The sequence below is a fragment of the Callorhinchus milii genome, unplaced genomic scaffold (genome assembly GCF_018977255.1).
Source record: "Callorhinchus milii isolate IMCB2004 unplaced genomic scaffold, IMCB_Cmil_1.0 Scaffold2, whole genome shotgun sequence".
NCBI lineage: Eukaryota > Metazoa > Chordata > Chondrichthyes > Chimaeriformes > Callorhinchidae > Callorhinchus > Callorhinchus milii.
This window is the reverse complement of record NW_024704743.1, coordinates 7882342-7908530: the sequence shown is the minus strand read 5'-3', so window position 1 is coordinate 7908530 and position 26189 is coordinate 7882342. Positions and strand designations below refer to the sequence as shown.

At 44.9% G+C, this 26189-nt stretch overlaps 1 protein-coding gene across 1 annotated transcript in view; it reads left to right on the top strand.

Moving 5' to 3' along the window:
- Nucleotides 1-26189, top strand: part of znf438 (zinc finger protein 438) — a 166472-nt gene that overhangs the window by 90402 nt on the left and 49881 nt on the right. Inside the window, exon 7 of the mRNA XM_007905427.2 lies at nt 7202-8173. Within this exon, the coding sequence (XP_007903618.2) occupies nt 7202-8173 (972 nt within the window). The remainder of the gene's footprint in view (nt 1-7201; nt 8174-26189) is intronic.

Genomic DNA, 26189 nt, shown 5'->3' with positions numbered 1-26189 from the left:
GTCTCCCGCCCAATCCACCCTCCCATCGGGGGTCGGGCTTTCAGCCTCTCTGCCCCACTCTTTGGAACTCCATCCCACATTCCCTTTGCCTCGCCCCCTCTCTTGCCTCCTTCACAACTCAAGTCCCTCCTTTTTGACTGTGCCTTCAGCCGCCCTCCTACCCCCTCTGCCCTCCCTCATCCCAACCATGCCCACCCCCTACGCTCGGGTCCTGATCCCTGACTGTTCAGCGCCTTGGGACGTCCTCCCGACATGAAAGGCGCTTTACAAATGTAATTTTGTTGTTGTTTGTTGTTGTTTCTGAAATGTGTTTTTTCCTTTTCTACTTGTTCCACTTAAAGTCTTGTTCTGTTGTTCTGTCTTGTTCAGCCACGTTCGTTCGGCTTAACTTTCTTTCTGTTTTACCTTCCCGCCTCATTAAACCTACTCGCAGTTCGACATTCTCCTGTCCCTCACTGACTGCTATTTGTCTGTGTTGTGTGTGTGTGTGATTACAGCTCACTCCTCAAGTGACTGGGGAAGCAATGATCCACAGCCAATAAATCTGAACAATGTAAAGATCACTCTGCTTTTGTTGTTCTAAGACCCTTTCATGCAGATCGTCATCTGCTGTTAGTTGTCACCTGGCTTCTAGTGCAGTAATTTGGTTGTAAAACTCTTAAGGGTTTCCAGTCTGTGAAGCAGTGTTTCGTAATATTCTCAGGGCAGCTTGAATTGTGAATGATGCCTGGACTGTGTTCAAATCCATTCACTCTCCTGCACCTCCCTACTCTGACCTCCTCACTCCCCATCCGCCACACGGCGCCTCCGCTTGACTGGCACCGGCCTCCTACACATCCCTCGCACCTTCCGCCCCATCATTGGAGATTCGCACTTTCAGCCACATGCCCCAGAATCCTGGAACGCTCTCCCTCAATCCCTCTTTCAACTCCCTCCTGAAAACTTTCCTCTTCGACTGTGCTTATGGCCACTCCGCTCCACCACTGCTAAGTGCTCTCAGACGCTACCCTGCGTGGTGGTCGCTATATAAGTGCAAGTTGTTGTTGTTGTTGACTGAAATTCGGGCCCATTTCTCACTTAAACTTTTGTTTGCTTCCATATCCAGGATAATTAGCCAGAAGAAATGATAAAATGGTAATATTGATTTGGTAATTATGCGTCCATAGACATTTAGAGCACAGGAGAAAGTCATTTGGCCAATCCTGTCTTTGCTGGCTCTTTTATAGAGCTATCATTTCAGTTCCAGTTACTTGCCCTTTTCCCATACCCTGACATTTACTTATGGTTGTGCTTATTTTTTTTATGCCGTGCTTGAAGGTAAAAGCGGATTATGTGATGTAAAGAAAACAAATCAAGTTGTTTAGTTGAGTTGAATGGTTGTTGTGTGTAGTAGGCTGGATATGCAGTAATAATAATAAACAATAATACTTGCATTTGATCGAACATTTGATAGTGCTTGATTACACTTTTGAGAAGTCTCAAAGTGCTTCACGGGATTTAGTGGTAAAGTGTAGTGGCGGTGTATTTTGTTAGGAAACGCGACAGCCAGTTTGCTCAAGGCAATGTCCCACAAACAGCGATGAAGTGAATAACCAAATCTTATCTGGGGGAATGTTGGCCAGGACAGCGAGAGAAATTTCCTTCTCTTTTGGAACACAGGCGTGGGATCTTTAAAGCCCATTTGAATAGGCAGATGGGACGTCATTTTTTTAAATGTCTCATCCAAAGGACAAGACCTATGACAATGTTGTGATCCCTCAGTATCAGATTTGCAATACTGAGGGGCACAGCATTGCTAGAAATGTCCTTCGGAAGAGACATTAAAAAAAATGACTTGGGAGTGTCAGCCTACCACAACAACAACATCAACAAGATTCTACTTATAAGCGCCTTTCACATTGGGAGGACGTCCCAGACGCCTAGATCCAGACTGAGATCAAAGTCCTGATGTCAGTGATCAGATGTGGGCAACACCAGTAAGATTTAAATGAATTGGAAACTGGGAGTGCAGCCTGTCTTTGCTGTTTCCCCCATTCCTCTGCGCCGCCCTCTCTGCCTGCACCCCACTCTCTCCCCCAATCCCTGCCTTGTCCCCTCCTTCCCCTCTTTTAGATCACGACTGAAGATCTTGCTTTTCGACTGTGCTTAGGGTCACATCCTCCCTCCCGCCCCGGCTCGGTGTCAGACAACGCCACTATTAAGTGCTCCGAAACGCTGCCCTGTTTGAAGGACGCTATATAAATGCAAGTTTTACCATCCCACAAAATTTACAGTCAATTTACTTTAGAGTATATTCTATGAAATGCTTTGCGATGTCTCAAAGACGTGATATGGTGCTCTATCAAATGCAAGGATTATTATTATGTGTGTAAGTTGTTGTTGTTTGCCGGAGAAGTGGGGAGAGAGTGAAAATCTAAGGGCTTGATAATATCCCTGCCAATGGAAGTATGTGTTTATGGAGGCCTGGGGATACGTCCGCACCCATTTCCCCCCCTCCTCTTGCCCCCATTCCGGGCGTGTCAGGCACGCAAACGGAACACAGGAACAAAATAATAAAATAACTTGGCCCCCAAGGTTGTTTTTGTGGCCGACGATGCCTTTTTATATAAAGTTAGACCAGCTGTCGTGTCAGCGTGCTGAGCAGTTGTGTGAAGCGGCCAGTTTGGGAGACGTGTGATAGCATTCGGTGGGTCTGTTGGACTCCCAACGTTTCGGGGAAGTGTGGATTAGCTTTGTTTACATAACGGTTTGATTTCCTTCTCGGGAAGGAGTTGCATTTTGCCAACAACAAACGTGTGACGGAGATCGTTGTGAGATCTCCCTCTCCCTCTCTCTCTCTCTGCTGTTGCTAATTGATCCAAGTTGGCGCTTTGTTAAATGCCTCTCACACTGCTGCAGGGTATTGACTAGTGTAACCTGCAAGTTGCAGTGCAGTTATTGGGGCGGGTGGGGAGGAATGCAAAAAAAATCCAAAGTAAAGTTTTTATTAGGTAGCTCATAGTTGGATACCATACTAAGAAATGTGCCATATTAGTCATAACAGATGTGCTCTGAAGTAACGTGAGATCAGCAAAGTCTCACCTTTAACGCATTGACTATTAATGTACTCTGAGGATCTCCTTGTGTGACTGTGGGATATTTATGGGGCAAAAAGCAGACTGGAACCATGTTCCGTGATTGGTATTTCAAGTTAAGTGTGTGTGGGGGTGTTAGGGTGGGGGGGCCCAAGTGAAGAGAAAGAGTATAAAATGTACAAGCTGCTCTTATCAGTGCCAGGGAAGAATGAGGGAGGAGGAGTTGGTCCGTGAGCGAGCCTTACTGGTCAATGAGCTGTGCTCTTCCACTTGAGGAGCACTTCAGGAATTTATTGGGTGACAGTTACTTTACAGAAGGACATGGCTCATAGTCTGTTCAGGCTATCTTGGTTCCCCGTTCTCCCCCCACCCCCGCACCACCCTCTCCATTCTCCTCCAGCTCACAGCTTAATCTGCTGGTTGAAGCACCATTCAGTGCTTTGCTATTTCAGTGCTCTCCAGGTCTGAGCTGAAGCGACTTCCACAGGAAAGGTTTGTGTGTAACAGAAACTAAATTGTTGTATTGTTTCAAAGGCCCAAGCTATTCCATGTGAACATTACACCTCGATTTAATAATCTGTTCATTTTCTTTTTACGGACGTCGAAGCATTTTTGAAAATCTAACGTAAAAATAATAATAATAATCCTTGCATTTGATAAAGCACCTTATCACGTCATTGAGACGTCTCAAAGCGCTTCACAGAATATATTGATGGGTGTATTTTGTGGGCGAAATGAATAGTGTGATCACCAGGTTCTTTATTTCCTATTAGCAATATGCTGCACCTTCCATACTATGGGGGTCTGTCTCTGTGTGGGCACCATCAATACTGATCCTGCTTCAGGGAGGAGGAAGTTGTGTACTGGATGGTCTGACCCTTGCTCACATTTTCAGTGCTAGTATTTGTGTGTGTATGTCTCTCGCTCTCTCTCAAACCTCCACTGGTCAGATGCCTAATATTGTGGGACAGACACAGCAGTGTCCCACAAACAGTCGTGGATTGAAGTGATCAATTTTTATTTTGTTTTGAAGTGATTATTACCCCGGAAAAATGATCCGCCAATTGACTAACAACCGGGTTCCTACTTACTGCTAGGTAAACAGAGGCGTGTGGAGTAAGGAAACTTGCCCAACTTTTCACCCTGCTGAGAATCAAACTCAGGTCTCTCGCTTGCTCTAACCACTGAGTTACAAAACTATACAATGACCTGGATCAATAGAATAGTGCGGAAATATTTGCCAAAAGAGTGTGGGGAGATTGGAAAATTCCCTGAGAAATTGCATGGCCGGTTGATTGGTGCTATTGAGGTACATTTTTACTGCCAACCTACATTTTTGTACTTTATTGATAAAAACTAAACATGAGAAAATAACACAGATTGTTGGGTAAGAAAATATTAATTTCTTCTTTATCAAAAATTGGGTAGCCCAGAGACACACATTCACACACAGAGAGAGACACACTCACAGAGAAAGAGAGACACACTCACACAGAGAGAGAGACACACACTCACACAGAGAGAGACACACACAGACACCAAGCGAGACACACATTCTCAGAGAGAGAGACACAAACACACACTCATAGACAGAGATATATACACACGCAGACAGAGGAGTAACACACATACACTTTCACACAGAGAGACTCAGAAACTCACACACATGTAAGAGATACATGCAGACACACTCACAAACATACAGAGGAAAGAGACACACAAGCACACTCACACAGAGACACTCACAAACAGACACACATACAGAGGAGAGAGACACATACCCAGACACTCGCAAACACATAGAGATAGAGGTACACAGGCACTCTCACAAACAGAGAGTTACACGTAGAGAGAGAGAGAGATAGAGAGAGACACACACAGACAATCACAACACTGGGGTCTCCGAGTGAAGCCCATTTCCCGTTAGTGCTAAACTGTGCATGCATGTGCTAAGCCGCCCGGACCACAGTGACCTCAGGTAACCAGCGAGAGGCCCGTAGGACAGATACAACAACATCACAATTAATTTGTAAAGTCCCTTTCATGTTGGGAGGACGTCCAACAGTCAAGGATCAGGACCCGAAGGTGGGGTGGGGGTGCAGTGTTGGGATGAGGGAGGGTAGAGGGGGTAGGAGGGCGACTGAAGGCACGGTCAAAAAGGAGGGTCTTGTGTCGTGTCTTGAAGGAGGCAAGAGAGGGAGCGAGGTGAAGGGATTGTGGGATGGAGTTCCAAAGAGTGAGCGCAGAGAGGCTGAAAACCCGGCCACCGATTGTAGGGCGTGTTGGGCGGGAGACGTAGAGCTAGCCAGAGCCTGCTAAATGGAGGGAGCAGATGGGTTGATAGGGGATCAGAGAGTTAAGGACGGGCAAGGCCCTGGAGGGCCTTGAAGGTGGGACGAGGATTTTAAATTCTATGAGGGATGGGGAGCCAATGGAGCCGGTCGAGGGTAGGGGTGTGGGGTCACGGAGCCTGGTGCGGGAGAGGACAGGAGCAGTAAGTCAATGACTGAGAAACAGACTACAAAACCTTGGCCCGCACCTGACCCTTGAGGCAGCGGAGGTGGCTGGTGTACCAGATTGAGGTTCGTGAGTAGGAGGCGGTTTGGGAGGTGAGGGGGGGCTAGGGAATCGAGAGTGGTGGAGAGGGAGTTGTGGAGGAGAGTGAGCGAGACGAATAAATCAGTATGGGAGATAGGCCAGAGTGGGAGGACTTCAGATGTCTCCAGGGCAGCGGAGAGGGATTGGGGGAGATTTTTTTTCCAGGGGAGGTCGGAGATGGAGGTGGGTTGGGTGGCGGTGGTTGAGAGGATTTAGGGAGTTAAGGGAGATGAAATGGTGATCGGAGATGGCTTTGTCTGATTTTGATATCCGAGAAACTGGGTGATCACCAGGTGGAGTGGGTGGCCATGAACGTGGGTGGCAGAGTGGATGTGGAGGGAGAGGTTGTGAGAGGAATGGAGAGAGGAGAAGTCCAAGGAAATAGAGCAGGAGGGGTTGAAGTGAAGGTTGAAGTTCCCGAAGATGAGGCGTTCAGAACAGAGGCAGAGGGAAGCTAGGAGGGCGGAGATGTCAGAGATGAAGGTGGGGGAGGTTTTGGGGAGGCGGTAAATGAGGAGAATTTTGAGTGAAAGATCAGAAGGATGGTAGCGTGAAAGGTACAAGAATGAGGGGAATTGATACTACATTTATAGTGGGTTTGTAGCGGAAATGGGACGTTTGTATCGGATTCCACGGGAAAAGTGCAGTCGCACTTTTCTATTAGCTTAGCAAAATGACTAAGTAATGTCTACCCATCTCAAGGGAGAGATATGCTTTGCTCTGGAATATTGGAATTGAATTGATCCTCTGTGGTGATCGCGGTACTCCTGTTCCTGAGCTGGGAAATGAGGGGGCAGTTCTCTGGGGCATTGCTGATGCTGGGATTGTTGGCAGGATGTGAAGGAGCAGATCAGTCACTGGGAGAGGGGATTCTTCCCACTCGCCTCCTGTGCAAACCAAAGCCTTAAAGCTTAGGGTAGTACTCGCTGGATAAACAGTGGGAAGCTTGCCAGTTAATGATAGTTTCAGCTGGTTAAATTCCATTAGTACTTCAACAGATACAGTAAAACTTGCATAAGTCTGATCTGTATAAATCGTATAATCGCCTAAAATGTACATCTTCCCAAGTCCCGTTCAAGAGTTTATATTCTATGCAAGCTTGACATAAGTCATACTTTGCATAAGTCGTATTAAATGTATGGTTCCAACTGGTACGACTTATGTGAGGTTTACTGGACTCTGAGGTGCCCAAACTTGGGGTATTGCCAACCTGCGCCCAATCTCTTCAGGAAGGTGAGCAGCGCCCGTTCCTCCAGGGAGACAGCATTCACTCCATTTCCACTCTTACATGGAATTCGATGCATGTTTGCATGTGTCGGACACCCAGCTGACCCCCCTCTCCAAAATGCTTGTGTGTATAGGTGTATGTGAACGTGTGCTACATTCATGGAGAGAGAGAGATTAACCGATTAACCTCAGTAATTGTAATAAGAGACATTGAGGTGGGATGAGGGGGGTGGGGAAGAACAGTCTAGTGACAGTTGTTTAAGCTAATTCTTTTATAATTGAGCTTGTTTTGCCCTTTTCAGGAAGCGAGCCGGCCAGGTGGGAGATGAGAGCCTGCCCCGAGCAGCTGCGATGGGACCGGGGAATCTGCAGATAAGATGCAGCCGCTGCCAAGTCATCACCCCAACCTTTGTGGAGATGAAGCTTCACCTGTTGTGTGTGCACAGGGAGGAACTGCAGCTGAGGGTAGAGGAGGGGACAGTGAAAGAGAAAGGCAGGTTTCTTAGTGGCCTCCCCATCTACACCAGCAAGGAAACCGAACAAGAGCTGTACAAACACGCAGCGAACTACTGGAAGCAGCCCGTGGAGAAAAAGCCCCTGGTTAAGTGTGGCGTTTGTGACAAAACGTTCTACTCCTACGCTAAACTGAAAAAGCACGTGCTTTTGCGCAATAAGGAGCGACCCAGACTACAGGCCGGGGAGTCAAGAACGTTTCCCAAGAGGCCAGATGAGGAGATCCATTTCTTTACAAGTTTGGGCTACAACTGCATTCTGTGCAAGTTGGGCTGTGAGAGCAAAGTGGAACTGATCGGGCACTGGCAGAGCTATCACAACTGCGAGGACCCCGCTGTCCTTTGGGCCATCTTCAGCTCTGCGAACGGGAATGGTCGCACGGACCGTGAGGAATGGCCTGGGATCTCGCCAGAGCACAGCACCGGCAGCGGAGAGACGTGTTATGGACAGCCGGAGGGCACAGCAGCGCAGACAGGGCTCGAGGATGAGGACAGGACTTCAGAATGCGAGTGCCGGGTGCACTCTGGCAGCTCGAGAGGCGGAACAATGGAAAACCACCAGTTAATTTGCCCCTTCTGCCTGAAAACATTCTCCTGCAGCAGCTTTGGTGAAGAAGTTGTGCTTGAGCAAGAACACCAGTGCCCAAAGTGCCTTGTGAAGTTCTCATTAACTGCTAAGGGTCTTGGAGCCCGAGTGTTGTGTTCCTCATCCAAACATTGCGGTCACAGCACAAGTGCTTCAAAGACTGAAGAGTCTGTGAGGTGAGTTTTTTACAATCTGGAAATGCAGGGAGCTGACCCTGAGGTGTTAAAGTGTAGTTCAACACTGATGGATGGTCCCCATGGTAACAGGCCCAGTGAAGGTCCTGGCCATTGTAAACTTGGATCTTGTCTCGAAACACCATCTTCACTTTACTGACTCTGCCCTTACATTTGTCACGTGAAATGGCCTGGCAGAAATTGGCCGAGTGGTGGTGTGGGGTGGGGATAGAGGGGCACACAGGAAGAGAAGGAGGGAGTCACGGGCCCCACAATGTCAGACAGGAGGCAAAAGTTTGGAGATGTTTTGAAGAGTATATGATAAAAAGGAAAAGATCGCATCGAGAGCAGTAACACGATCTCTGGGGGAGGGGAGGAGGATGAGGATTGGCTGTCAGCCTTTCAAGTTTTGTTCTTGCTGTTTCTGAACAGTTTGAGTTTCAATCCTGTAGCTCCCACCACTCCCACACTCTGGAACTCTATCCTGCAATTCCTCCGCCTCACCCCATCTCTTGCCTCCTTCAAGTCCAAAGAATTTCCACTTCCACCTCCCATGCCCTCCTTCCCTTCTGACCCCAACTCCCAGTTCAGGTCCAAAACGCCTTATCCAGCGCCCTGGGACGTCTTTCCGATGTGAAGGGCGCTATACAAGTGTAAATTGTTGTTGTTGACATTAGTCCCAGTGGCGATACATGACTAAGCTTTGGCAACTCAGAGCACTGTCTTTCGAAACACCTTTCGCTCTGCACACCACTTTCATCAGTGACAGAGCCCTTGTAGAAGATAACATTATTATTATAACCAGTCCAGACCTTTGATTGAATCGTGATAGTGAAGGGCTGGGCTGGAGATTTTTTTTGTGAGCGGGAGTTGATTTGCAGTGTTTGTTGAAATAAAATTCAGGCCCTGAGACAAGATTCAGAAGGCCATGCTGGACTGATCTTGGATTTTACAATGAGGGGCTCCGATCCATGTTAGACGTGTTTATAATGTAGCTCCCTCTAACTGCACAAGATGTGCATGGTGCGTGGGTGATTGTACCAGCCAGGACTCTGATTGAGCCCTTCCTAACTGGTGATCTGACCCAGACTCCAAAGAAAAAAAATTGCTGGAGGTTGTCTCGAATTTATAACCAGTTTCCATTAAGTCTTAGGACTGATAAACATTAGTTCTGTTGCCTTCGTTTCCTAAAGCTGCTGTGATGTCTCATCAAGATTGCTACTCATGAGTCACTGGGGGCAGGGAATCACCCCACTCAGCATCTGTTAACCCTACAAGCCAAAGCCCTAATTGGTAGGGTGGTCCTAGCTGAACAAGCAGCGGGAAGAGCTTGCCAGACAGAGATATCAATGGCAAGCTATGTGGCATTAGCTGGTTAGACTCCAGCAGTATCCCAACACACAACCTGGGGTCCCCAAACCTTGGCTTGGAGTGAACCTAGGCAGTGGGTGCTCACCAGCTATTGAATCGCAAGGGGTGGGAGGAGGGTATGTCATCTTACCCTTATCCATTGGATACTGATGAGCAATACTCCCTGACCGGTCTCTGATTTTATTCCCCTTCCTGAGCCAAAAGACATTGGTGAGCCTCCCATTGCTTCTCTGGATGAGATCAGCCAAATAATCACAGCACTGGATACAATGTGGAAGTTTGCTGGTCAGTAGGACCCAGGGTCACACTGTCTAGTGCATTTACACCTGTTAAGGCATTTGAGAGAAGTTGATGATGGCTCGGATGTATTGATACAGAGCATGCACTCATTTTAACTAAGTGAAAGCTGCATTACTGATGGTCCATGAAGATCTGCTCAATGTTTGAAGTTGTGTGTTGAGAATAGTGAAGTGTATGAGCTACGTTATTTGAGAGTGGCTAAATAACCATGTAAAGGGTGGAAATAATGTGGGTGTTTCGTCCACAAAATACACTCTACAGTTTATTCTGTGAAGCTCTTTGAGGCATCTCGACGACATGATAAGGCGCTATGTCAAATAGCAGGGCAGAGTGCAAAAGAGATAGATCGACCATTTACTATTCCAATATGTTCAGGGATTCTCGCAGTAAACTTGGGAGAGTAGAGAACTCCTTACACAGGACTAACATGAATATGTAATGCTTAGAGATATTCCATGTAAATTATATAACTGGAATGATGCTAAGTTGATATTCGACTCACTATCCAGAAATCATAATGTATATTTTTTAGATGTCCATCTGTGACCAGGGCTCCCTCTGTTTCCTCGTCCTCCTCAACATCTCTGTTGCCTTTGACACTGTGGACCACTCTATCCTCCTCCACCCCTCTCCTCTCACCTTAACCTTCAAGGCTCTGTCCTTGAATGGTTCGACCCTCAACTGTCCTTTCTGCACTATATCCATGCCATAACCTGCTCTGCCTTCACCCACCTCCGCAACATTGCCTGACTCCGTCACTGCCTCACCCCTCAGGCCGCCAAAACCCTCATTCATGCCTTCATTACAACCAGGCTCGATTATGCCAATGCGCTGCTTGTCGGCCTTCCCAGCACTTCCCTCCACAAGCTGCACTCTCCCGCACCAGACTCCGTGATCCCATCACCCCACCCCCACCCGGCTCCACTGGCTCCCCATCCCTCAGAGGATTGAGTTCAAAATTCTTGTCCTCACCTTCAAGGCCCTTCATGGCCTTGCCCCCTTCTATCTCTCCGATCTGCTAACCCCTTATCAACCTGTCTGCACCCTCCGCTCAGCAGCCTCCGGCCTGCTCCATGTCCCCTGCTCGGCCTGCCCCACCATCAGCGGTCAGGCTTCAGCCTCTCTGCCCCCACCCTCTGGAACTCCATCCCACATTCCCTTTGCCTGTGCTCCCTCCCTTGCCTCCTTCAAGGCACCCCTCAAGACTTCCTCTTCGACCGTGCCTTCGGCCACACTCCTACCCTCTCTGCCCTCCACCCTCCCTGATCCCAACCCTTAGCTCGGCTCCAAATCCCTGACTGTTCAGCGGCTTGGGATGTCTTCCCGACGTGAAAGGTGCTTTACAAATGTAATTTTGTATTGTATTGTAATAAGTTCCAATCTTTTTGAGTTACCGATGCCTCCTCCAACATTAGTTATCTACGTTTGGTTGAAAGAGTGAACAGAAGCCCTCTGCTGTGGCCAGTCAGTGCTACATGAGTCAGGAATATGGATGAAGTGATTTACTTCTGGTTCATAGCAATGTTGTACATTACAATTCTCCCGATGTACCTTTACCTGGTCCCAAATACAGGGCACGCCTGCCAGCCCTCCGTTACCTGCCGTCAGTCCTGACATTCGAGATTGTGATTTCAAACTTCTGTGTCCTTTGCCAGTAATTTTCAGCTTGACAGCCAGTTCAGTCCCTTTTGTCTCTCCTCTCCTCTTCCTGTGAGTAAACAAAAGATCAGCATGGAGGCAGCACCAGTGATTACACAGCAATGTGGCCTTTGAAGTCTGGAGCAGAAAGAAGAGCAAGATGGGGGCAGGGGAGAAAGAGAGTGGGAAATGCAGAAGGAAAAAACGTACAAAAATGGAATACAGTGACGCCTCTTCTGTGCTGCACTGAGGAATGTAATATGGTCTCAGTTTGCATAGCGGTAGAAGCAGGAGCTGGTTTCCTCTGTGCTCACATTGTTGGCAAAGGCCGAATACTCAGAGGAGTATTTGGAGCACCTCCCTCGGAGTTTGATAACAAAACGGTCGGCTCTTGTCAGTCCTCGGGGTGAGTTGGTGGTGGATCAGCCCAGCCGTTAGTGCCGACTCTAAAGGTTGCCTTTTCTGATGCAAAGCGGTGAGATGATCACAGAGGATGCTTGAGCTGGCACTAATGTGTAAATGCTAATGCTGCTTCAGGGAGATTTTTGCTACTTCAACATCATGCGGTGTGGAAGGCCATCCTGAGGACTACAGTGCGTAGCTGTGAGGCACCTGGTGTTTAAGACATATTCCTGGCCATCCATGGAGTTGAGTGAACCTGCATTAATGTGCTGGGCCAAGGACTTGCCATTTTTCCCCCTCGTTCTCTTTTGCCAGACTTGTTGAGCGCTGGGAGGGCGGAAGGCAAGTGTCTTGAATATCAATAGAGCATCTTCCTGAGGCTCTCCACACAGGCGTTTACTGTTGAGAAGTTGTTTGGTTTTCAAAATACACAAGTGCAGTGTGAGTTTACACGTTACTGTGACTCACGCAGATTTGTAAATCTTGCAGATGAAAATGAAAATACTTTTTAAAAAAATTGTTTCAAATAATTTGTTTCAGCACTTGCGATGTTAAGATTGCTCATTTTGATCAGGAGGAAGAGCTCTGAGCAGCCTTCACTGGATGATATGTTTGGGAGTAATCTGTGTGTGTGTGTGTGTGTGTGTGGCGGGGGTATATTCAGATACTGTGTGTGATACTGCTTTAGATTGTTCTCGCCCACTTCTTTTGATAATCCCATTCCCATGTGTCCTTCTCATGAGTTCTCTCACCCAGCAGTATTCAAATTACAGTAATCTGACTTCTCATCTGTTTGTTTGGGCTTTGGCTTTTTCAGATCAGCCACAAACCAACACTGTATTTGAAGTGCAAGGTAAGTATTTCTGACTTGTAGATTTCCATATTATCATCTTTAATTTTGTAATAGGGCTGGTAATTTAGATTCTCTTTGCTTTGTGATTCAAGTGGGTGTTAAAGGGGGGAATTTCCTCCTCTCCCCTCCCCCACCTCCCACATTCCCATCGCTACTTAAAAAAAGGATTTTTTTTCCAGGTTATCCTGGTTTATATTCCCTCCTCAACGCAAATTCAAATGAATTGACCGTTGCTCTTCTCATTTTTGATTATAGAAAGTTAGCTACCCCATTTGTCTACATAATGTCATTCACTTAATTTCTAATTAATCTCCGCAGAGTGCTTTTTTTACATGAAAGGTCCTATATAAATGTAAATTGTTGTAGTCAGCTAATCCCTCCTCAAAGCATCCTTTTTTTAATCTGCCTTTAGTTTCCCACAAACACTTGATTCCTCTCTCCTTGTTGCCGAGCATCACAGCAATTTGGAAACAAATGCTACTCAGACCCAGGGGCTAAATTTTAACACACTTCAGCACTTCAATCCAATGTCTCGGAGGTGGCTCACGAGAACATAGAGAGAGGCCTTGGTAAAGGGGACGGGGGAAGATGAGAGGAAGTTTGTGTTATGCAAATAAAGCAATCTGTGGAGAGAACAAAAAGAGAGTGGAAGCTCCTATCATACTGGTTGCGTTTTATTCAGAAGGTACCGTGCTCCCAATTTAGCATACTTATGGTGGGCTCTATATGTTTGCTTGGTTAAATGTCTTTAGAAATTCACAAAAGGAATAAAATTCCTAATAGTTATCTGCACGGTCGATTCAGCCCGTGTGCTTTAGTGAGCAGTGAAATCGCAAGGATGAACAGCTTTAATCTGTTCAATGTTCAATGCAGTGTGTCAGGGCTTTACACCAAAGACGTGCGTAATTGAAGGAAGCACGATCGACTAAAGTGAGTTTAAACGTGGAGACAAACTCAAGATTATGGATTAACAAGTAAAAGAACTACCGATTCTGTTTAAAGCAGTGCGTACAGGCCATTGGTTGATTCTTGGTCTGTGTTGAATTAGCTGACCTTAGCTGGAGCAGCAGTTGATATGGTATAAATGGATAGCGTGCGAGGGTGCGGGTATCAGGCTAGCCGGCCGGCGGGCGAGGGATCAACTGTGAACACCCTCGACCGCAGTCGCTGTCCAGACTCATGCAAAATACCAGATGCCTGCAGACCGACACTTCAGGATGAATCAGTGCTTTCAGGCCAGAAGTTGGCGGAAATAAAGCCAGATTCTGTAACCATTTAGAAAATAACACAGAATGATGATGATCAGTCTATTTTGTAAATTGATGGCGAAAAAAAATATCTGTAATATTTACAGCAAAATTGCAAATCCAGAATAATTGATGGTATGGAAGATCTCGCCAGCGTGGAACTTTTGGAGAAGTTAAGAATATTGTCTCCCAAAAATTCATCTTTATACTTTCAGTAACTATAGTTTTATGTTGATGGATTAAAAGCTAAAATTCCCAACATAATAATAATCTTGCATTTGATGTAGGATCTTACCACGCTGTCAAATGTCTCAAAGTGCTTCACAGGATTTACTGTTAAAATGTAGTGACTATTTTGTAGGCAAACGCGGCAGCCAATTTGCGCACAGCAATGTCCCACAAACAGTCATGAAATAAATGACTACATTTTATCTGTAGAGTTGTTGACCAGGACACCGGTGGAAACGCCTTTATCCCCCATGTAAGAACTGCGCATAGTCTAAATGGTAATGTAAAAATAAACTGGCATTTACCTGGATACCAATTACTTGCCATTTAATGCAGTTTATATTGAATTCAGACATTCCTTTCACTACAAATAAAAAAATTAAATGTATAGAGTATAAAGTCTCCAATCCAGCCAGTCCTTTCTCCTCCTCCTCCTCTCGCTGTCAGATCAGAGCAATTTGCTGTGTCACATGTGAACCAGCCTTGTGGGAAATAGGGTCAGGCGGCGTGGGGGAGATGATGGTGGGGGAGTAGAAAGTACACAGCTCCAGACTGCTCAGGCCCACCTCGTGCAGAGGTAGTGATGTTAATACAGTTTTACTTGACTGTTCTCCGGTGGCACAATCACAAAGCAAAGCATTCTGTAAGCTCTAATGCTAAGTGAAGACGTGCTTCTTATGTAAGCAGTGCCAGCTGTTTTGGAATCTTTCCATCTACTGTACGTGTCTGTACCTCTGACCACTTCTAATCCCTCGGGGAGGCAGCATGTAAACACAAGATGAATTCAAAATAAAATCATTAAATGGAAAGTAATTGGTATCCAGGTAAATGCTAGGGATTTTTTTTATATATGGAATTGATGATAGCATTTCCTTCCCTGAGCCTTTTTAGTTATGTTAGTAAAAAAAACAATCCCACGCTGTTATCATCTGATTGAGCCTTTTATATAACTCAGATTAATTTTCTAATCAGTGTTATTACAGGTATTGTTTGCTGACCGTTGATTAAGCATGTTTATACTGTATTTCACAGGATGCATTTTAGACTTGCTTGGGCTTTCTGAGGTAAATTTCTCTTGAAGCCAGAAAAATAAATATAGCCCTGATGAAGTTACGGTGATTTATAATCTGTAGTAATGTACTAGCAAAAGACTGTGTATATTTCCCGCTTTCCAGAAACCAGCGCTCCGGGACACTAACCCGCATGAAGGACGCTATATTAATGCAAGTTGTTGTTGTTGAAATCATCTGAATGTTGAATAGGCATATAATAATAATAATAATCCTTGCATTTGATATAGCGCTTTTCACGTCGGGAGGACGTCCCAAAGCGCTTCACAGAACACACTATAAAGTGAATTGACTGTATATTTGTGGGCGAACGCGGCAGCCAATTGCGCACAGCAATATCCCACAAACAGTTGTAGATTGAAAATGACCAATTTTTATTATTGTTTTTGGTTTTGGAGGGATTATTATTAGGCTCTGTGTGGAGTAAGGAAACTTGCACAAGGTTTCGCCCTCTGCCTGGAATTGAACTCTGGTCTCTCACTTGCAAAGCGAGCGCTCTAACCACTGAGCTACAGGACTCCACAGGAATCCTTGCATTTGATATAGCGCTTTTCACGTCTTCTTGGCATCTCAAAGCGCTTCACAGAATATGCTGTAAAGTGAATTGACTGTATATTTGTGGGCGAAACGCAGCAGCCAATTGCGCACAGCAGTGTCCCACAAACAGTTGTGGATTGAAAATGACCAATTTATTATTGTTTTGTTTTGGAGGGATTATTGTTAGGCGTGTGGAGTAAGGAAACTTGCCCACGGTTTCGCCATGACCTGCCTGAAATTGAACCCAGGTCTCTCCCTTGCCAGGCGAGTGCTCTAACCACTGAGCTACAGGACTCCACCATATGTTCCAGTGCTTACAACTAGAACATGTCTTGTTATCAGAGCAATATGTCCATTTGTGTGTGTGTCAGCCTGGCTCAGTTGGTGGCACTCTCGCCTTTCAGTCAGAAGGTTGTGGATTCAAGCCCCACGTCAGGACGTGGAACTCATAGTAACACTGAAATGCAATGCCATGGGTGTGCAGTATTGTTAGAAGTGCCATCCTTTGGATGAGACATTATTAGTTTCTCCCAGTGTCCTCGCAAACAATTCCCCCCCCACCCACCCAGCCCCCCCAAAAAAAATGATCATTCACTTCATGGCTGTTTGTGGGAAACATGGCTGTGTGCAAATTGGCTGCTATGTTTGTCTTGTTGTCACTTTACAGTAAATCTGTGAAATGCTTTGGGACGTCCTCCCAATGTGAAACATGCCATTCCAAATGTAAGGTTTATTGTTTATTGGAGAGCAAGGGTGAAATAATGTGAGCAAATCAGGTGGCCCTGACATTGTAGGATTTAAGTGGGCGGATGATGTGACGTTATGTGAATGAGCCACTTTTGTCTTCCTGTTGCCTACTTACTTTATAACCAGAGAGATTTGCTAAGAGGGGGTGTACAATTACTTTGACTGCTAACACCCCAAGGTGAATTTCCTCTTCCCATCTTGTTTAGTGTGTACAGAGTAGCTGAAGACATTTGACAAAAAAAATTGACTACATGTACTTTGTGCAGATTTTATAACCCCTCTTGTTAGTTGCTTACACAGCTGACACTCCAGTGCAATCTGGAGGGGATCATGTACTTCGGATGAGATGTTAGTCCGTGGTTCAGGTGGATGTTAAAGATCCTGTGGCACGATTCACAAAGAGAAGAGAGGAGAGGCTCCCCTCTCTAGGCTTTCATGTCCAACAGCAACAAAAACTTGTATTTATATAGCGCCCCTCACACAGGGTAGCGTCCCAGAGCACTTGACAGTGGCAGAGCACGGCCACAAGCCGACTCCTCCAGAATTGCACCTGGAGTGTCAGCCTAGACTGTGAGCTCATCACACCAGTTCTAGCCAGGCTCCACTGGCACTCTATCACTGAACGGATCAATTTCAAGATCCTTGCACTCGTTTTAAACAGTTCCCTCAGATAAAATTGGTCACTCGCTTCATAGCTGTGTGCGGGAGCTTGCTGTGTGCAGTTTGACTGCTGTGTTTCTCCAAAAATACACAGCTTCTACACTTAACAGCAATTTCCAGTGAAGCGCTTTGAGAGATTTCAACTTGTTAGAATTATGGGCACTGCTGATAGATCTCTGTAACTGGTCCCAGTGCAGCAGGGAGGCTTAAGTAGGCAGAGGGGGAGGAGGGGAATGCTCAGGAGAGTAGCAGCGGTTGAAGCAATAGCAACCGCTTTTGGTTTTTTTGCTGCCCGGGATTCAGTGAACCTGCATTACCACTAACCAGCACTGCGAAGTAATTGATCCAGGTCTCTAATAAGCTGAGGGATAGACTGCAGGCTGAGATTGTAGAATGAGACGAAATTTACAGCCCAGGAGTAAGCTATATGGCTTATCAAGCCTGTGCTGCTGCTCGCACCCATACTGGAGGTATCTACTCAAATTCTATTTCCCCTTCCCCGTGACCTTTATTTCCAATGATTAGATGTTGCAAACAAATGTGTGAATTGAAATGCAGCTCCAAATATGTTGGTTCAATCAGCTAGACCAAGATCAGAACTAAATGTTGGTCATAAAAATGACGTCCCTTTAAGTAAAATCTAGCGTGAGCTGTCAGCATCTGAAATAATGGGATTTAATACTGTATGTGGGAGTTGTAAATTTGATTTGCAGCCAGCGAGGAGGAGTTGGTGTAACGATTCCCTCACATTGGAGGCCAACCCACTAGATTTCCACTCCATAGCTAATCTCATAAACTAGGTCTCTATTCCCTTGAGTTTAGAAGGTTGAGGGGTGATCTGATTGAGGTTTTTAAAATAGTAAAGGGATTCTATAGGGTAGCTACAGAGAAACTATTTCCTTTGGTGGGGGATTCCAGAACAAGGGGCCATAATCTTAAAATTAGAGCCCAGGCCATTTATGAGTGAAAGTAGGAGGCAGTTTTTCACCCAAAGGGTAGTGGAAATCTGGAACTCTCTCCCCCAAAATGCTGTGGATGTTGGATCTATTCACATTTTCAAGACTGAAGTGGATAGATATTTGGTAAGTCAGGGTATCCTGACCCAACTGTGCAGCGCCTTGGGACGTCCTCCTGACGTGAAAGGCGCTTTATAAATGGAATCTTGTTGTTGTTGTTGTTGTATCAAGGGATATGGTGCAAGGGCAGGTAATTGGAGTTGAGGTACAGATCAGCCATGATCTTATGGAATGGTAGAACAGGCTCGAAAGGCTGAATGGCTTAATAATAGTAATCCTTACATTTGAATGTTACACCTTTCACATCAGGAGGAAGTTTCAAAGCACTTCACAGGAAAACTAGTGTAAAGTGTAGTGACAGTGTATTTTTGAGGCCAGGAGCCTCCATTGACCATGAACCAGCTTCACGACATATAAGTAGCATATTGGTTAGAGCACTCGCCTCGCAAGTGAGAGGTGGAGCAAAGCCTTAGGCAAGTTTCCTTACTCCACACGCCTCTGTTTACCTAGCAGTGAGTATGAACCCATTGTTAGTCGATTGGCAGATTGCTTTCCAGGGGTAACAATCCCTCCCAAAAAAAAAGAATTTGGTCATTCCATCCATAACTGTTTGTGAGACACGACTGTGTGCAATTGGCTGCTGCGATTCACCCACAAAATATAGTCAATTCACTTTACAATATATTCTGTGAAGTGCTTTGTGACATCTGAATGACGTGATAAGGCGTCAAATGCAAGGATTATTATTATTATTATTGTAGAACTGAAACCTTCCCTGGCTCAGCAGTAGCTTGCTGACTTAGTTGTGAACAGAAGTGAAAGGTGGCACAAGGAATTGGGGAATTTTGCCTAACGGAAGTTTATCTAAGACATGTGGTTAGAGGAAGCCTCGAGCACGAGCCCTTCAAAGAAAGTCTGGGATATGGTTTGGGAGCGGCCAAAGGGCAATTGCTGTGAATCCGGGAGCTGCTTACGGAGGAAGTCTGGAGTGTTGTCCTGTAGCATCTGTTGGGAAGTCTGGCGGATAGATTGAAGAACCTGCAGGAAACCGGAGGAATCTGCAGCAGGAAGTGCATCTTCAGAGGAGCCTGTGAATATAGATAGCACTGGAATTTCATTTCTTTACATGTCTGGTTTATACAAGGATGTGTTTAATGGGGGAGGGGAGAGCTTGGAGGCATTATTTTGTTTTGTGGGGTTTTACTGTGTTGGGACTTGTGGTGGATGCATTTTAAGTAGTGGGAATCAAAGGGAGATTTGCAGAGGGCTGATGAAAATAAATTAATGCCAGGCTCCTAATGCCTATTCTATAAAAGGCATAAATATGCAGCACAGAAGAAGGCTCATCGTGTCTAATGCTGGTTCTTTGTAGAGCGATACGTTTAGTCCGATTATCTGCTGTTTCCCCATATCCCTGAAATTCACTCCTTTTTTAATATATTTATCTTGTTCCCTGTTGAAAGCTAATATGGATTCTAACCTCCCCATTTGCTCGTTGGCAGCTATCTTAAACCTGAAGTGGGGCAGTGATCCCTGCACGCCCCTGATTCCCTCTGTGGTCAAGAAAATTTTCTTTTAATTTTAAAATTATATATCAGTGGATGAATTAAAACAAAAATAAAACAGAAATGAATAAAAACTAATCCCTCAATCCCTCTCACTCGCTCTCTTTATTAATCTTTAAATCCCAATTTAAGACCTTTGTCCAAGCCTATAGTCACCTATCCCGGCTAAAAATAATTGGGTTACTCAACCCACGACTGTTTGTGGGACGCTGCTGTGCACAATTGACTGCCACGTTTTGCCCACAAATTATACAGTCAATTCACTTTACAGTATATTTTGTGAAGCGCTTTGAGACGTTTCGGAGATGTGAAAAGCTCTATATCAAATGCAAGGATTATTATATAGTACTATTCATGCAGGGTAGCATCTCAGGAATGCTTAACAGTGGTGGAGCAAGACCCCAAGCTGGGGAGGTGTGGGGGTGACCGTAAACATGGTTGAACTGGAAGGTCTTCAGGTGTGATCTGACAAGGAGAAGGAGAGGACAAGGTGGAGGGATTCAGGGAGAGAGTTCCAAAGTTTCGGGGCGTATTGTGTAAAAACATAGCTGCTGATGATGGAACAGAAGGATGAGAGACAAGCATGAGGCCAGAGCCAGCTGAGTGGAAGCAGTAGGCAGTGGAGTAAGCAGGTTGGAGAGATAGGGAGGTGCTTGAAGGGATTTGTAGACGAGTGAGAGGACCTTGAAGTCAATCCGTTCTGTGATACATGTGAAGTTTATGCTGTTTTGTTTGAAAAACTGTTGTTATAAGATGGAACGATTGGCAATGAGGAGATGCCTCACAGAGATTAGAATGAAGGAGCCTGTGATGGTAGAAGCCAGCTCCTGGCTTCCTCTTTACACACATACTTACCACTCGTCAGCCAGAGAAGGTATATTTTACATTTGGATTTAAAGAGTTTTCTACTTTTTTACTTCTCCACGTGGGGTTGGATCATAGCTGGGGAGAGGGGAAATCAGACAGGATAAGAAATAAGTTAGTTCTATGCTTTTTATTTAAAAAAACTTGTCCAGTTGAATTTAACAAGACCGATTGTGGTGTTTCATACCGAATGGATTACCAGTGATATTTTAGGCTCAGAGTTCTGTTAACAAGTGCCTTAATGACCATTAAAATTCAGCTCTGAAATAACTTGGTTGAATTGCTTGTCATATACTTTGGTGAGTTTGAGAGATCCGTGCTGTGTTTTGGATAGCAGGGTGATGGTGGAGAGGTGCGGGAGGAGAGATAGAATCACGGATGATAAAATGCACTCGGCAACAGTGAATAAGTACGATGCGTCAAAGGTTATTTTAGTGAGTTGTTGGTCTCTGATCTCCACCTTGTCACATGTACCTACAGAGGGACACTTGGGCTGTCAATCATCCAAGACTACTATGCCACTGAACGAGAGCCAAAGACTGAGATAAGAGCAGGACACCTGCCTGCCTTTCGCACCTGGGAGAAGAAAATAAAATTAACCTTCTTCAATCTTAAAAATACAAACGCACAAGTCGAAACACAAAATAACAAGATTTCTTTCTATTAAAATAAAACCCTATGCAGGCACAGAAGATTTCCGTGTGCAACTCACATGAAGTTTGCTTTGTTTACGTTAAATGGAATTATTGTCGTTCTACCTCAGTTTGATTTCACCGACAGTGCCCTTTTCAGATCAGATCGCTCCACGCCTCTTGTGTGTGGTTTTTGCACTTTGGATGTTTGCTGATTTGAAGGTGTCGCGTTGTGTGTGCATTCTCAGACGTTATTCGATGATTGGAACCAACGAAACAAGATCTTGTAGAGTTTCAAGTTTCAAATAAACATGATGTCGATCTTGGTGAAGTGTTGGCACGGTAATTTATTTCAAGTAAGGAGGAAATGGGTCACCGCACAATATTAACTGAGTTGTTCAATACATTTCCAGTGTTGACTTTATCCACTCGGAGTTCATTCTATACAGTATTTGTATTTACTCTTTACCCTCTGCCCCCACCTTCATCCTGATGGCAGTGACAGTCTGTTCATCTAACAAAAAACGGCCCATGTCAATAATAATCCTTCCATTTGATATAGCACCTTAGCACGTCTTGAGGCATCTCAAAGCGCTTCACAATATATACCGTAAACAACAACAACAACAAAAGTAAAGTGAATTGATTGTATTATTTTGCAGATGGACCCAGCAGTCAATTATGCACAGCAGTGTCCCACAAACAATCGTGGATTTAGTGACCAAATTTAAAAAAGATTGAAGGGTTTATTACCCTCGAAAAGTGATCTGCCATTCGACTAACAACCAGATTCCTACTTACTGCTGGATAAACAGAGGTGGGTGGAGTAAGGAGATTTCGCCCGGGAATCGAACCCGGGTCCTCTCACTTGCGAGGCGAGTGAACTAACCACTGCTCTACACCAATATCACGTGAAGGTGAAAATCGAGAGCTGTCATGTGATAATTATAACCAGTGATAATGGTCATGTTGAGATTTTTGGTCTATATAGATTATAGACGGCAAGTGTTACACTGTCTTCTTCCCCCATTCCCCTACTTTGGAACAACAATTGGAGTGGAAGCCACCACCGCTGGTCACTAATGGAACTGCCAGCACAAGATACTGGCTGAACGCAACAAAAGCATCTGAGTTGCAGTGGCACTTGTTACAATTGCAGGCACCACAAAGTGCAACTCCAATGTTGATCAGGGGTAGTTTTGTTTTAGCCCATTAAATCAAAGTTGGCATGGGGGGTGTGGGAAGGAGATTGTTTGTCACTTATAGACTGATCTCAACCACAATTTTCAACTGTATGATTCATCACACCTTGCAATTTTCACTCCACAGTCTGTCTTTTGTTGTATGAAATGAGATGGCTGATAAAGGAGCTGATCTTTCTTTGCTTCGTTGACTGTGTGTCATTGATATTCGCCCACAAATATACAGTCAATTCACTATTCTGTGAAGCTCTTTGAGACGTCGATAAGATGTGAAAAGCGCTATATCAAATGCAAGGATTATTATTTATTATAAGACTATATATCAAATTCAAGGATTATTATTATTGTTAAGGGTTGGGATGCAAGTCTTGTAATCATCACACTGTTCCCATGGAGCCTATGGAGCAGCAAATTCCCCTTGAATAAAATACTTAGGTTTGTTTTCACAACTTACAATTAGGTAACCAGATAGGTGCCAGGAAATGTATCGTGTGTTGCTGGAAGGAAAACGTGTTTTCCACAGGCAAACTGCAGTTGGTTTCCGGTGTGTTGTAATGAGTGCTGTCACAGTGATTGTCTCAGTTTCCCCACCTTTGTAAATGGAGTGCAAATGTTTTCACAGAACTGAGCAGATTAAGGTCTGAGCTCCAGTTTCACTTGGGTACAATGGGTAGTGCAGTCACGTCTCTCTGGCGCAGTACTCAACATTGTCATAAATTTATTTGAAAAAAAATTTAATGTCTGAATACAGTTTGTGAGGGGAAATTTAAAGAGGACTTTTTTTGTTCTTCTCACCTGAAAGCATCAGTCTCCCAAAGATAGTACATTCCTCCTTCCCCCTTGCATTTGGTATATAGCACCTTATCACGTCAGAAGAACATCTCAAGCGCTTCATGGGATTTACTATGAAATGGATTGGCTGTTTATTTGTAGCAAACACGGCAGCACAATTGCCCACAGAAATATCCCACACAGTCGTGAAATTAGCTCTTCGAAGTGTTCAATGTTCATGTGTAATCCTTGATAGCAACGGTAGGCTGTTCGACTACAGGGACTTCATGACCGAGATGATCCTGTTCTGACCTGAAACCCAATTACACGTACAGCAACAACTTGGTTATTCACCTCGAGGCTGGTTGTAGGACTTTGCTATGTGCCTATGCTAACGCATTTCTCCACACAAAACAGTCACTGCACTTCACAATCCTGTGAACCGCTTTGGGTCGTCTTCCCAATGTGAAAGGTGCTATACCAAATGTAAGGATTATTATTATGACTTACATTTATACAGAGCCCTGCAAGTAGGTTAATGTTTTGTAGTTTCACAATGAAGGGAGTTGGATGCCGAGCAAGGGGGAGGGACCATAGCTATGGGGACCGACATAGGTTTTAAAGTGAGACTTAATGACAGATAGAGAGAGGGCGTGAAGGGATAGATGGAGATTATGGCTATAGTAACTGAAAGCTCAGACACAGTTCAGCAAGGGGTGCACTGGGATTTGGAAATTGGCAACTGGTTCATTTATTAAGTCATAGAACTTGGATTGTGACACCCCCACTGCAACCCTGACTGAGATCAGTTCTAATAATATAATAATCCTTGCATTTGATATAGCGCTTTTCACGTCTTCTCGATGTCTCAAAGCGCCTCACAGAATAGACTGTAAAGTGAATCGACTGTATATTTGTGGGCAAAATCCAGCAGCCAATTGCACACAGCAGTGTCCCACAAATAGTGGTGGATTGAAATGATCAATTTTTTTTGAGGGATTATTATCAGGCGTGTGGAGTAAGGAAACTTGCCCAAGGTTTCACCCTACCAGGAATCGAACCCAGGTCTCTCGCTTGCAAAGCGAGTGCTCTAACCACTGAGCTACAGGACTCCACTACAGTTAACTCCTCAGCTCTGACCAGGATGTCAACCCGAGATTTTCGCAACCTGTAAGGCACAGCCACTCACTGAGCAAACTCTCTGAGCTGTTGGAGAAGTTTTTAAAATATTTTTTAAAGCCAGCTTCAAGGAGACGTGAAAATCCTTGCCCTCAAGCCCTCTTAAAAACATATCTCTTTTACCGTGCATATGTTCAAAATCCTACGATCTTGCTTTTCCCAGTTCGGTGCTATCTGTTAATTGTTTCGAGACATTCATCATAAGGTGAAAGGTGTGTGGCAGCGGGAATCCATCATATTGTATTTTTTTGATTTATCCCTTTTAATATCCCCTCTGCTCCCCTCCCCCACCTTCCGGGTGATACAGAATGGACAATGGGCACCTTGTGACCTCTGCCATTGATTTCTGTGACAAGCCGGGCAGCCAGTCATGGTTTACTGCACTGAGAGGGGCACAGCCAGTCTGACCCCTACTTGCTCCTTATCGACTAGCACCTATTTACAGATGTGTGCATTTTCTTTCCCTTACTAATACAGATTAATGCACGTGCAGGAAGTTTGGGCCATTACCTTTTCTCGTGTGGCAAGAACAGAGACGAAAGCTGGGATAAGTGAGAATAGAGAGGTCACCTACCTGTGTAGGTGACAGTCTGATATTAAGCCGAGATCCCATTTTCCTGTTCAGGTGGATACTAAACATCCCAAGGCATTATTCATAAGAGAGAAGGTATTTTTACTCCCAGTCTCCTAGCTGCAATCCCAAAGCTAACATTGGTCATTAATTTCATGGCTGTTTGTGGAGCATTGTTGGGTCGTCTACAAAATACGTAGTCCATACACTTTACAGAGACTTGGTGAAGCACTTCGAAACATTCTTGACATTATGGATATTGTATCAAACGCAAAGATTATTGTCATTTTTAATCTGCCCATTGACTCAAAAGGTGAATGTCTACAATGATGAAAAAAATGGGACCTTGTTGATTTGATGTCTGGGATTTTGCAGAAGCAGCCCCAGGAAGTGTGTGTGTGGAGGGTGGGGGGTGGGGGGGTTGAGGGGGTTTGAGTTGTGGGGGTGGAGAGAGGAAGGATAATCTTAGGGTTCAAATGTAGCCCGTATCCAAATAAGGAAGAGAAGTCCTTTATTTAGGTTTTCAAAATCACGTAAAAGTCACTCGGCTTGGTGCTGTCCGAACCTGGTTGGAACAGCTTTGGACCTTCTTGTTTGTTTAAAGGAAGAAAAACCTTTCAGATTTACAGCAGGTCATCATGTCAATGTCTCAAAGGGCTTTGTGAGCAATTGCTGTCCACTTTTTTCCGTAGGCAAATGTGGCAGCCAATTTGCACACAGCAAGGTGTCACAAACAGCCACGAGGTGAATCACCAATTTATCTTGAAGGACAGGATACTGGAGAAAACTCCCTTCTCTTCTCAAGTAGCGTCAATGGATCATTCACATCCACCTGAATAGACAGACGATACATTGGTTTCATGTCTCAATCGATGGACAACACCTCTCGTAGACATAGCTGGGCTTCACCCTCTCCGCACCCGCTGTACTGTATTGGAGAGACAGCCTAGTCTGTGAGCTCAAGTCAATGCCATCTGTTTTTCCCCAAAATTCATTATGCTCAGAAAAAAATGATGTGAAACTAACCACTGTAAGACTCAGAGTGTGAAGTGTAAGTCTTGTCCCCAAATTAATTACAAGCAGCCCTGCTCAGAGTGGGTATCATTTACTTGTCCGTGAGTTATTTAAAGAAATGTTTAACGTGTTGTGAACATGCCAACACCTGT